Source organism: Pelodiscus sinensis, chromosome 8 (assembly GCF_049634645.1).
Source record: "Pelodiscus sinensis isolate JC-2024 chromosome 8, ASM4963464v1, whole genome shotgun sequence".
Classification (NCBI taxonomy): Eukaryota; Metazoa; Chordata; order Testudines; family Trionychidae; genus Pelodiscus; species Pelodiscus sinensis.
In genome coordinates this window covers 19,602,240-19,616,464 of record NC_134718.1, presented here as the reverse complement: position 1 = coordinate 19,616,464, position 14,225 = coordinate 19,602,240, and the positions used below count along the sequence as shown (strand labels likewise).

The following is a 14,225-nucleotide window of genomic DNA, read 5'->3' as shown; positions in this document are numbered from 1 at the left end:
GCTCCCTTGGTAACCCATTACAGTTCTTCCCCACCTTGCTAATGAAATAGTATAGAGGTAGGAAACCTAAGGCTTGCATGGATCCAGCTCCTGATGCTTGGTTGGCTCCCCCTCAACATTGGGGAGCCTGCAGTGGTGATCCAGTGGTTCACTGTTCCATGTAGTGACACTATTTTCAGAGAAAGAGAATGAGTGTGCACTCATGCACTGAGCTCTTGAGGTTCCTTGTTCAAATCTGCCTATTGGTGTTATAATATTGGAGAGTAAATTTAAAAAAATGCAACTACAAACAATCTGGTACACAAGTAAGTATTATTATTAGCATTGTGTTAACATCAGGATAGACTACGTATGAGTAAAATAAACATCTGCCCCATTAAAATTCATTCTCATGAGTTCATACCATTGACTGTATCAGAGTTTTCATTTCAATGACTGCTGTGCAATGAATATCTTATTTCCCTCTAACTTTATCGAATTTTCCATCATATTGTGTTGCCACCTTTTCATGGGACAGCCACATACAACATAGCAAGTCATGCTGAAAATAAGATTTGTGAAAGATTTCTCCACTTATTCATGATTAATTTAGCTGCTAAAATTATCAGAAAATCTATTATAGGAGTTTCTTTACCTGCTAGGTAACTTTGAAATCCTTTGTTCGAAAGAATTAGAGAATGAAGAATGTGGAAACCCGTGAATTTGGATCAATTTTACTATTTGCATCTAAAAGCTAACCAACAGATAATGAAATAGTCAGGGGCAAACTGATCAGTGGCATAATTGCTCTGAAAGCTAATCATGTTATACCAGGACTGAAGCTGAATACATAAACCTTAGTGTCCATTTCTCAGGTGCAAAATACTAGCAAACATCTAAATTCATTAGGCCAGCCAATACTCTCATCGCCTTACAGGGTATTAAGTAAAAAAGACTAATACTACAGCAGATTCTAAATCTTGTAAAGACCAACTACAATTCCTTCTAATACATTTGTATTTCCACAAACCAGCCATTTCCCCATCTTTGTTTCCTGAACACCCACTGCCCTGTTCCTGTTGTTTACTATTAAAGCTGTATAAATGGAAGTTTCCTCTTTATAGTCATTACAATGATTTTCAAAATCTGATGGATCACATATAGCTGAGTTCAACAAAAAAAAGTCCCTAAAAATATAATCACTTAAAGATAATGGAAGCAAACTGGAAAGTGGGATGCCTAGACTTTGCTAATTCACCTAAAATAATTTAGTCTCTTCACAAATTGCCTACCATTTGTATTAAAATTCAAACAACTATTTCTATATGGGTTTTTGTTGTTTTGTTTTTGCAATACTCCTGCAGCTTAGATTACTTGGGATGAGACAAATTTTATTCTTCTGTTAAATTACCAAAGGAAAATTGTATTCTGAATTCAAGTCAATTTATCCAAGATCAGGAAACATTTCTTTCAGTTCAGGTTTGAGCAGTTAAAGGTTGTTTATTTTTGTTTTACATTTTAATTTTTTTAACTTTGAATCCAAAAGCCCCATTTATTCAGAATGCCACCAAAGCCAACAAAGATCTTGGTTTCTGAGGAGGCACCATGTAAAGGTACAGCATCTACCTCTACTTAGTGAAGAATTATAACATCTCCACAATTTCAAATTCCTCACTTAAATTTCTGCCTCATTATAGATCACTCTATAAACAGCATATGCTAGCCACATATGGATACAGAGGTAGAAAGGCAGATGCCAAAAGCAAAAACATTAAGTTTATCATTATGAAACATGATTTCCTTCTGAATTTACCATAAAAGATAGGGGATAGTTATTTCCTTTGAAAAATGATTTCATAAAAATAAGATTGTTTTCTTTGGGAGCACAGGATGTTCAAGATACTTCTTACCATTTTTATAATACCATTTGGGTGATAGCGTGTCACTTCATGGGGAATTTAGATAGACAAGCTCAGTTTCTTGCACACAAGTGAGCGCACAGAGGCAGGAAGGAAAGAGCAGCATATACAGATTGGACCTCCCTGGTTTGGCACCCTCAGAATCCAGCTGGTCCCTGATGAGGAATTTTGTCTTGACCAGGGAAGGTCATTTCTGCCCCCCTTGCTGCCAACCCACCTCCTGCCCTACTTCTCATTGTGCTTCCTGGCTCCCCCGGGCAGTCTAACTGGGTCATGCTCCAGGCTTCCAGTTCCCAGCCCCCCCGTAGCCCAGCTGAGCTGTACTGTCATCTTCCTGACCTCTACCCCTCTTCCAGCCCAGCTGGGCCACGAACCTGTCTCCTCCCTGCATTGCACCAGGCTCCCAACCCTCCCAATCCCAGCAGCGCAGCAAGACTCTCTGATCCTGAAACATTCATGGTCCTGCCAGACCATGGATGTTGCCGGACGAGAGTTCCGATTTATGGAGGTGAAATCTCTACCATGCAGTAGTGACTCAACTATCTGACATGGTAGGAATATAAAAGAGGAAATAGAGAACAATCCTTGAACTCCAGTAGGAGCTCAAAGCTGAACCTATAGAGAGGGCAGACAAAGATGTATGACCACCTATGAAGTTTACAGCAGTGATGGCTGTCAAAATTCCAAGACAACAGTAGGAAGAGAGCTCTGATCCTCCTGTCCCAAAGGCACAGGCCTTTATTGTTAAGTAAATCAAAAACAGTTTTCATTCGTTGTGGAGGGCTTATGACACACAGCTGAGCAGTTTTGATTTTATCCAATATTTATGCATCTTTACCTGCTCATTATAAACTGACTACTGTTTTTTAAACAATCTGTATTTCCACCTTTCTTAGCAAACACACACTGTACTTAGTTGGGTCATTTTTTAAGGAACACATTTAAAATCTCAGTGACGATGGCAATTAACAAGTTTCACAGATCTATGAGTTCCGTTCTCTTCTCCTAGTGATGAGATCTTTCAATTGTCTAATACCCTGCAGTTTAGAATCTACTGGTCTAGAGCAGGGATGTAAAGGAGTAGTCGACTAGCTGAGTCAATTACTCTCATTCCCCCCAACTTGCTGACTCTGTATGGGTATGTCTACACTACCCTCCTAGTTCAAACTAGGTGGGTAATGTAGGCATACCGCACTTGCAAATGAAGCCCGGGATTTGAATTTCCCAGGCTTCATTTGCATAAGCGGGGAGCCGCCATTTTTAAAACCCCGCTGGTTCGAACCCCATGCAGCGCGGCTACACGGGGCTCGAACTAGGTAGTTCGGACTAGGGTGCCTATTCCGAACTACCGGTACACCTCGTTTCACGAGGAGTAACGGTAGTTCGGAATAGGAACCTAGTCCGAACTACCTAGTTGGAGCCCCGTGTAGCCGCGCTGCATGGGGTTCGAACCAGCGGGGATTTAAAAATGGCGGCTCCCCGCTTATGCAAATGAAGCCCAGGAAATTCAAATCCCGGGCTTCATTTGCAAGTGCGGTATGCCTACATTACCCTCCTAGTTTGAACTAGGAGGGTAGTGTAGACATACCCTATCAGAGGCAGCAAGAGTGGGGGAGCAGGAGACAATGCTGGGGGGAGCCGGCTTAAAAGCCGATTCCCCCCAGCACCATCTCTATGGTACTAAACCCCTCTCCCTGCTGCTGCCTCTACCAGAGGCGGGGGGACAGGAGCTATTGCCGCGAAGCAGTCCCTGTCCATAGCAACCTGGTCATGGGCAGGGGCTGCTTCACAGCAGCAGTCACTGTGTGCAGGAAGTCCCAAATCCCCACTGGGACCATGCGCACGGGCTGCTGCTGGCGGGGCAGGCAGCCCGGTTCAGTTTCGGCTCACGCCGAGTGTGCGACTAGAACCCTCTGTGGCTCTACAATTTAAAATGCAGTAGGGGCTGGGGGCAGGCTGAGTTTTGGGAGGGGAGGGGGGTAGCTTGCTTTTGATTCCATTCCCCAGACTCTCAGGGAGTGAGGGAAAAGTACTTGCATCCCATGAGTTACTTCTCTGTCCCCTCCCTTCACCAGCCATGAGTAAGGGTATGTCGCCAGAGGCATGTAGATTAGGCTACCAGACATAGGAAAATGAAGCAGTGATTTAAATAATCGCCGCTTCATTTAAATTTACATGGCTGCTGCGCTGAGCCGACAAACAGCTGATCAGCTGTTTGTCCGCTCAGCGCGGTAGTCTGGATGCGCGGGTGTCGACATCAAAGGTATTTGTCGACCACCCATGTATGCCTCCTGGGATGAGGTATGCCTGGGTGGTCGACAAATGCCTTTGATGTCGACACCTGCATGTCCAGACTATCGCGCTGAGCCAACAAACAGCTGATCAGCTGTTTGTCGGCTCAGCGCAGTAGCCATGTAAATTTAAATGAAGCGGCAATTATTTAAATCGCCGCTTCATTTTCCTATGTCTGGTAGCCTAATCTACATGCCTCTGGCGACAGAGTCATGTAGTCTAGACGTACCCTAAGAGACATGCACGGAATGCAAGTACTTTCCCCTCGCTCCCTGAGAGTCCAGGGACTGGGAAGAAAAGCAAGCCATGTCTCAGTACACATGGCTGCTGCCCTCTTTGCCCTTCCAAAACTCTGCTCTTCCTTCTAAGTATTTGTTATCCTTTTGTCAAGCTGTATATGGGAAATTCCTTAAACTTGTCTTTAAAGGTTATGCTATCCAAGCCTTTTATCGGTTTTGGCTCTGCACCTCCAATTCTTTCCAGTTTATCAGTGCTTTATGTGGCAAAGAGTTTTTATCCACAAAAACAGCCTGTTCAACTAAATGGTTTTAAGAGGGAAAGACAAGGACCCATCATACAACCCTAATAGACGACTGGACTCTGGATTTCTCCACCAATGACCTATCCTTCCCTAGCCCAGGCTATAGAGGCTGATAGCTCTTGTGGTCCTGCCTGCAACTAGATGAACCAAAGAAAAGAATAGCCAGGTAATGTGTCCCCTGGCTCCTTCCCTTACTTCCCTGTGCATTGGAGTGCAGGGACCCTGTATAGAGGAAAAGGAACCTGTGTGCCTAACCCAGCACCAACTTTAGCACACTGAGGGTATGTCTAGACTTCATGGCTCCATCTATGGAGCCATGTAGATGAGTTTACTAGACATAGGAAAATGAAGCAGCAATTTAAATAATCGCTGCTTCATTTACATCAAAATGGCCACCGTGCTGTGCCGATGGGCTGTTTGGCAGCACAGTGCGGTAGTCTGGACGCGCCGTGGTCAACAAGGGAAGCCTTTGTCAACTGCTCTGGTAAACCTCATTTCACAGCATAATGGAAATGAAATGAGGCATAACGGAGTGGTCGACAAGGGCTTCCCTTGTTGACCGCGGCGCATCCAGACTACCATGCTGTGCCGCCAAACAGCTGATCGGCACAGCATTGTGGCCATTTTGATGTAAACGAAGCGGTGATTATTTAAATCACCGCTTCATTTTCCTATGTCTAGTAAACTCATCTACATGGCTCCATTGGTGGAGCCATGTAGTCTAGACATACCCTGACTGTGCAACAGTACCTGTCCCACTCCTAGTGGTATTTTGCATATGCCTTTAGTGACTGAAGTTCATGTGGTGTTTGCTCCAAAAGAAGGCTCACTGCATTGAGACTAGGCTTGCTCCAACCCCAGTATCTACAGTGCAATATCATCAGTAAATGACATATATAAAACATTTTAGGGGACACGCAAGGTTGTCTGAAAAGAGCATCAGTCCATACTTTCCTCTTTGCCTCAGAAGAGTTGTTTTCTTTGTCTTTCTCTCTCTCTAGTACAGAGGTGGGCAAAATGCAGCCCACGGGATCTGGCCCTCCAAACCACTGGATCCAACTCCAGTGGGAGCCTCGGGCAGGGGCTCTGCCTTCCACACCCCCGCATGCCTCTCAGAGTGACCCGCTGCGGAGGCCATGTGCTTCTCCGCATTCTGTGAACCTCTGGCAGGGGCTTTGCACACTGCCTCTGCCCCCAGCACAATCTCACAGGTCCTAATGGTTGGAAACCAGCCAATTGGAGCTATCTGGGATGGGCTTGCAGTGCAGGCAGCACGTGACGCCTGACTCCAAGGGGTGCACGGCACTCAGAAAGCACAGCAGGGTGCTTTGTTTCTCATTGTTTATAGATATGAGTATTTCTACATGAGTAATGTCTAAACTGAAGCTTTCTTGCCTTCATACTAGCCTCCCTCTTCTATCTGCTTTGAGCATTTCTATATTAAATAACATTGATCTGAGAGTTGCAACTCAATACTCTCCTACCATGTATCATGCACAATCTGTATTTATGCCATATATGATTATAGAAGTATGCACCTTCATAGAATCATATAGACACTAAAATGTAAGAGACATATTGAGTCCAATTTAAGTTCATTCCGTGCACGGTTCCCCCCAAAGCATATACTCAAATGTCTCAAGCCTTGGGGAATCGATTTTTATTTTATTTAAATTTTCTTTTTGTAAAGCTTTTCTGAATCAGTCAAGATTCAATAAAATAAGATTGTCAAATAAATTACTTCTCATTTCTGCCCACAGTTATACTCCCGCAGGGATCTGGAAAAATATCAGGGTCATTAGCCTTCGAGCCCATAATACCATGCTGCTTTGGGGAGGGGCAGAGTGGTGAAGTGGTTTAATGCATTACTCAAACTCTAGATTCCTGCAGGGCTATTGTCCTGTCCGTATAAATCTTATTAACATTTCTTGAAATTATGAATATTGAAAGGAGACCGACTTTATATCTGGCTGATGTAAGAGTGATATGTAAATACGGGTCTCAACTTAGTTCCAATTTTGAATATTTCATTTAGACAGATCTGAAAACTGAACCAAAATTCTCTTTTATGGAGGCCCTCCAATGAAAAACCAGAGAGCATAGCTTTCTGCAAACTCTTTGGGCTGAATTATGACCTCAAGTGCTTACACATAACGCTAATTGAAGTCACTAAGACTTTTGTTCACTTATCTAAGGACAGAATTTGGCCCTATGCCTTAATATCCCCATGCTCTTCATCTGCCTTAGTCATCAGTGCTAAACTTAACCGTATTCATCAACAATAATTACACATTATCATAGTTTAACATAAAAATGAAAGGTTTATTAATGCTGGTATGAGCCAAGAAAACCACTAAACAGTGACTGAACTAATTCAATTTAAAATGATTTTATTTTTTAATATAGCAGTCTTTCATGTAGCAACACATTGATAACTGGAAATAGGCCTTAAATATTTGAATTTCACAGTTCAGTTCTTTGGTGGATGAAAGCAAAAGGATACAGCATTTAAGGGTAAATTCCAAGCTAGTGTAGATCAGTGAAACTATGCTAATTTATACTAGCTGAGGATCAGACTCTTAGCTTTCAGGGTCTTTAGCACAAAAAGCTCTCAAAAGTAATTCTCTACCTCATATTGGAAAAAGGTGGGGAAAATAATTAATGTCCAAACAGTAGCCCATAGCACAATGTTAATTAAATCTTTACTTAGCTATATCCTGTACCTAATTGGTCTCACTGATCTCAGAAACCATTAAAAAATAAGGCAACCAATATCTTTTATGGTATTTGTAGTAAATACACTGCCACCCTGACAGCACATTCCATAAGTCTTTGTAGCACAAATATGAACAACATAATTCCTTTTCAGAAGGGATTTGTGAATTTCCTTTGTAAAGACAACAGTCACTGATAAATATAGATTCTTTCCTAGGCTTATCTATTGGCCTTTCATTTAACTTGCAGCATTTATGTAATTGGAAATACATTACAACCATTTCCGTGAAATTAGACATTAACTAATTTATGTAATAACACACACATACACACACTTACACTTTGAAGATGTGCCAGTCTGGAAGATTTAGTCTATGCTGTATATACCATGCACATTTTTGTAATGTGTGGTTCTAAAAAGAACAATGCACTGACCTCATTGATGAAAGTTTGGGCTCCTCTTGGGCTTAGAAGTAAAATTGCTCTTCGTAAGGTGTCACGGTAGCGATTCAACTCTTCCGTTTTCATGGTAGTAAAAAGGCTGGCAAAAACCCTGCTGATGTTTCTGTCCACCTTTTGTAAAGACACATCAAGTCCTAGTCTTGAAGCCTGGTCCAAAAATCCCTGCAACCCACGAATATCTATAAAACAGGAACAAAATCACACTCTAAGACACAGCTTTTTAAGCTAAAAGCATTGCCCTTACCAAACCAGAGGCAATGGTAATATGTTGCCAATTATTATTATTTATATTATCATAACATTTAGGAGCACAAGTCCTGGACAAAGACCCCATTGTGTTAAGCACTCTAAAAAGAGACAACAAATGGTTGCAGACAGATAAGGAAGCATAAGAAAGCAATAAGACAATGTAGCAGCTGTTGTCAAGTTTTTTGATCTCTTTACTTTGTTTCTACTGAAATGCATTTCACACTGCTGCTCAAGTGAGTAGGAGTTCCCTATGAATGGCAATGGTAAAATCATGCCCTATATTGATAATGGAACAGCCAAAAATAAGTAGAATTACGATAGGATCATTTGTACATATTTCCTCCAGTACAAAAGCATAGAGTAGAATACATGAACGCCAAAACAAGATGTGCACAGGCAGTAGAATGTGACTCAATGAAAGGTTAAATTTCATTATCTTATTCACCTTCTTTCTTCTGAACACAATGCTTAACAATAGAAACAAATGGCATCACAATGAAATTGAAACAGAGTTGACAACTGTATTGGTAATCTACTGTTTATCATAAATGTGTGTCCCCTTTCAAGTAATTTTATCGACAAAAATTCATTTTGTTTTATAAATTCTTTAGTTAAGTTGGTGGAAATGTTTTGAAAACTATTCTCTGTTTTCCAAAAAGCAAACAGAAAAAATACAACAGTGAGTTACATCTGTCGGATTCTTAGATTCATAGACCAGAAGTGCATAGTGAATAGTCTGATCAGATAGTAATAGAGTTCATTGGTCTCTCAGGATATGTTTACACTACCCCGCTAGTTCGAACTAGCGGGGTAATGTAGGCATACCACACTTCCAAATGAAGCCCGGGATTTGAATTTCCCGGGCTTCATTTGCATAAGCGGGGAGCCGCCATTTTTAAAACCCCGCTGGTTCGAACCCCGTGCAGCGCAGCTACATGGGGCTCGAACTAGATAGTTCGGACTAGGCTTCCTATTCCGAACTACCGGTACACCACGTTCCAAGTTTGGGCTCCTCTTGGGCTTAGAAGTAAAATTGCTCTTCGTAAGGTGTCACGAGGTGTACCGGTAGTTCGGAATAGGAAGCCTAGTCCGAACTACCTAGTTCGAGCCCCGTGTAGCCGCGCTGCACGGGGTTCGAACCAGCGGGGTTTTAAAAATGGCGGCTCCCCGCTTATGCAAATGAAGCCCGGGAAATTCAAATCCCGGGCTTCATTTGCAAGTGCGGTATGCATACATTATCCTCCTAGTTCGAACTAGGAGGGTAGTGTAGACATACCCTCACTATTTATTTTTCTAGCTGATCAACAGTTTTTAAGTCTAATAGTCTGACTAAAGCTGGATGGAAAATGGTATTTATTTTCTGTGAAATTTTTTTGGAAAAAAAAAAGAACTCCTTGATCCAACCATGGAAATGTGTGCTACTATAAGTACATCAGATATTCAAATTAATGCTGGCTTATTTCTTATATAGCTGGAATCATGCCATGTAAACACTTAAATAATGTATTAAATGGGAATAGCCAGTATTTGGACTTAAAGAGTCTGAGCCAAAGTTCATTGAAGCAAATGGGATTCAAACCTTAAATTCTCTCTCAAATCACATATACATATAAAATTCTCTCATGTCTTTTCCCAATTTGTGCAGGTAACAAAATCATCCTATTATCAAGAAGACTGGCAAGTCTAATCTGGGGAAGTCCAAAAGAAGAAACACACCAATGAGGGAGAAGCCTAACACAATCTTTTCCCTAGTTGTCCTTTTGCTGTCTTAAATGAGCAAGTGACACTCAGAAAATTCACTTGGGCTTAAAAATAAAACAAATAGATTCTAAAATAATACTGACTAATCAATTTCATTAAATCTCTTTGGTTTGACTGTCTATTTCTTTAGTGAAAGAATTACATTTAGTGTAATAATATTATGAAAATTGAGAGACAGAGCTCCATTTAGTTTACACATCCTACCTAGGAAGATTCCATCAACTCAAACTCAGTCAAGCTCAAAGCATGTGTTTGAAATCCATTTCTCCCCCGTGGACACCAGGGGCTTTTCATGCAGCCACAGACCTCCTGGGAGGTGATTTTGGAGGAGCAAAGCTTTGCCTTTGGCCCTCCCTCCTGGATGCGCCACCCTGCGCTGCCTTTGGAGATCGGTGGGACAAACTATAGTGACAGAGCAAGAAAAGTTCATACGGGAGGTGCAGTGGGGCTTGGGTTCACCCCTAGGGTGGTTAGCCATAGGCTGGGGTGCTGAGAGTTAGGGAGATGGAGATTCTACAACCCCCCGCCTCTCCCAGGCAATTTATTCCAGTGTTTAACCACCCTGATAGTTAGGAAGTTTTTCCTAATGTCCACCCTAAACCTCCCATTCCTTCTTGTCCTATCATAAGAGGTCAAGGACAACAATTTGTCTCTCTCCTCCTTATGACACCCTTTTAGATACCTGAAGACAACTATCCTGTCCCCTCTCAGTGTTCTCCTTTCCAAACTAAACAAGCCCAATTCTTTCAATCTTCCCTCATAGGTCATGTTCTCTAGATCTTTAATCATTCTTGTTGCTATTCTCTAGACCTTCTCCAATTTCTCCACATCTGGACTGGACACAATACTCCAACTGAGGCCTAATCAGCACAGAGCAGATCTGCCATTTCCAAGTTTCCTGTTATTGTTTCTCCCTCCTCACTGAGCTCCCTATCCGTGGTCTTCCTCTTGCTTCTAATATATGTATAGAAAGTCTTCCTGTTACCCTTTATGTCTGTAGCTAGTTTGAGCGCCTTTGCCTTTCTAATCTTACCCCTGCATACCTGTATTATTTGCTTATATTCATCCCTTGCAATTTGCCCTAGTTTCCACTTTTGATATGACTCCTTTTTGATTTTTAGATTATGTAAATCTCCTGGTTAAAGCAAGGCAGTGTTTGGCCATACTTTCTATCTTTCCTATGCAGCAGAATAGCTTGCTTTTGGGCCCTTAACAATGTCCCTTTGAAAAACTGCCAACTCTCTTCAGTTGTTTTTCCCCTTAGTCTTGCTTCCCATGGGACCTTACCTACCAGCTCTCTGATCTTACCAATATCTGCCTTCCTGAAATCCATTGTCTCTATTTTGCTGTTCTCTCTTCTACCGTTCCTTAGAATCATGGACTCTACTATTTCATGATCACCGACTTCCATTTTCTGAACCAGTTCCTCCCTATTTGCTAAAATCAAATCGAGAACAACTTCCTCCCAGTAGATTTTTCAACCTTCTGAAATAAAAAATTGTCTTCAATGTAGTCCAAGAACTTATTGGATAGTCTGTGCCCCGCTGTGTTAGTTTCCCAACATATGTCTGGATAATTGAAGTCCCCCATCATCACCAAATCCTGCACTTTGGATGATTTTGTTAATTTAAAAAAAGCCTCATTCACCTTTCCTACCTGGGTAGGTGGTCTATAGTAAACCCCTAGCATGGCATCACTCTTAGGTTAAATGGGGTGAAAAACAACCCAGAGACTCTCAACACGTCTGTCCCCTACACCCATCTCCACTTCAGTCCAAGTGTACATTTTTAATATATAAGCTAACACCTCCTCCATTTCTTCCCTGCATATCCTTCCTGATTAAGCTGTACCATTCTATACCAATATTCCAATTGTGTACATTATCCCACCAAGTCTCTGTGATACCAACGATGTCATAATTGTGCTTATTTATTAGCACTTCAAGTTCATCCTGCTTATTCCCCATATTCTTGCATTCATATATAGGCACCTAAGATACTGATTTGATCTTGCCTCCCATTTTTGCCTTGTCCCTCCTTTTTCTCTGCTATTATAGCTCATGGTCTCTCCCATTCTGACCTATCTCCCAGGTCTCCATATTCATCACTTACCTGTGGGCTTTGGTCACCTGTCAATATTAAAAAATATTGACCCAGAGAAACCTACATAAATAAATTGCAATGATTTGTATGTTGGTATGTGCATATTAATTTATTTTTCCTAAAGGTAATGTAGCTTTTTGGGAAAAATATGTCAATTTTTGGTCATACTCTGTGGCCACCCAAAATGTTGTTGTGGGAACCTACAATTTAGAACATTCCGTGAATGAAAAGGAATATACAGTAACTATATTATATATAACTACAAGAGACTGGAGAGGCTTATCACTGAAGCACTGTTGGCTGATGACTGTGCCCTTATGGCACACCAAGAGAACCACCTGCAGACCATCATTGACAGATTCTCTGAAGCATTCAAACTGTTCGGTCTCACAATTAGCCTCGGAAAGACAGAAGTCCTCTTCCAGCCTGCAGCAAACAGTGCTCCTCCACAGCCATGTATCACTATCGATGGCACACAACTAAAGGTAGTGGACAGCTTTAAGTACTTGGGCAGCACAATATCAAGCAATGGATCCCTTGACAAAGAGATTACAGCGAGGATCCAGAAAGCCAGTCAGGCACTTGGGAGATTGTGTATTAAAGTTCTCCAGCACAAAGATATTCGCCTTTCAACTAAGCTCAGGGTATATAATGCTGTGGTCCTCATCTCTCTCTTGTATGGCTGTGAAACATGGATCCTGTACCATAGGCACATCAAGTAGATGGAGCCGTTTCATATGTGCTCCCTACGATCAATCATGCGAGTACGCTGGCTGGATCGAATTACTAACCAAGAAGTGCTTGACAGAGCTGGTTCCACAAGCATCGAAGCTAAGATCCTCTAGACCCAGCTTCGATGGTCTGGACATATTCTCTGCATGGACAAAAACAGGATCCCGAGGCAGCTGTTTTACGGGAAGCTGGTACGTGGTGGTCGCAAACAGGGACGCCCGAGGAAGAGGTATAAGGATAACCTGAAGACCAACTTGCAGTGGACGGGCCTTCAACCTCGACAATTTGAACTAGCTGCTGCAGACAGGACTAACTGGCGTTCCCTTATGAGGAAAGCAGTGACAAAATTTGAGGACAACCGCTGCCAATGCCTCGCAGCTGCACGGGAAAGACGACATAGAGCTGTGTTCTCTCCCATCCTGACAACCAGCATCCCATGCCGTATTTGTACCTGTATGTGTTCTTTGACCTTTGGGCTCCAGGGCCACATGCGTTTCCATAAATGAAATGCACAACACACCTTCCTCGGCTCCTGAGAGACAACCAACAACATGTATAATGGGACAAATTTAAAAAGGAGCAGCATCTGTTAACCTTCAGTTTTCCAAACACATGTTTGCACTGAAGGAGAAATGTATGTTTGTATGTGCCAATAATGATTTAGTTATACAAGAATGTACCACTTGTGCATGCAAATATACACAATCATTCAGAAAATGGCAGACAGTTCATAAATGTTAGGTCCCTCAAGGCTCTGTACCATCTGTATATTGGAATCAAAATGACACAACATGAAAGTACAGTTCTGCAAATGTTCTTAGCAAAAGTGAAGTGCATTTCAGGATTTCTCTGTTAAATAAAGTGCTAATTTCTCCATGTGTAAAGTATACTAACTAGGGACATGAAAGGGTAACTGGTTAATCGGTGACAGTTATTGGGGGATTCTTACCTGTAACTGGTTAATTGGCAGCCCCGCAGATCTGGGAGCCCCAGGAAGGAACAGGGGATGGGTGACCCCACGAGGTCAGGAACCAACAGCTCCAGGGGGCTGGGAGCTGGTAACCAGCAGCCCCATGGGACTGCCAGCCCCACCCATGGGATCCTACTTAATTGGTTAACCACTTAAAGCAGTTAACTGATTAAACGGGATTTTACATCCCTACTAATTTAGCTAAGTTAATGAGAAATAAACAAGCCAGATCTGGGACAAAACTCAGTAGAAGAAAGTCTCATGCTGAAAGTAGCCTACAGCAGTTTGCAAAGTTTGTATCTATTCAATTTTGTAAAAAGGAATTGGGAAAGTATTTCCAAATTCCAGACCACCATCTTCCTAACTCCGTAAGAATATACCAGTTTGCCAGAGTTCAGATCAGGTTTAAAAGTAGTTTTAGGGTTAGATCTCTATGAGGCTACGTCTACATTGGCAAGATTTTGTGCAAATACTTTTAACCCGTTTTTGCGTTAAAGTATTTG

General features: G+C 42.0%; 1 protein-coding gene across 2 annotated transcripts in view; it reads right to left on the bottom strand.

Moving 5' to 3' along the window:
- GRID1 (glutamate ionotropic receptor delta type subunit 1) overlaps nucleotides 1–14,225 on the bottom strand; it is a 1,054,628-nt gene that overhangs the window by 452,530 nt on the left and 587,873 nt on the right. For both annotated transcript variants that reach the window (XM_075934837.1, XM_075934836.1), the window contains exon 4: nucleotides 7,882–8,087. In XM_075934837.1, the coding sequence (XP_075790952.1) occupies nucleotides 7,882–8,087 (206 nt within the window). The remainder of the gene's footprint in view (nucleotides 1–7,881; nucleotides 8,088–14,225) is intronic.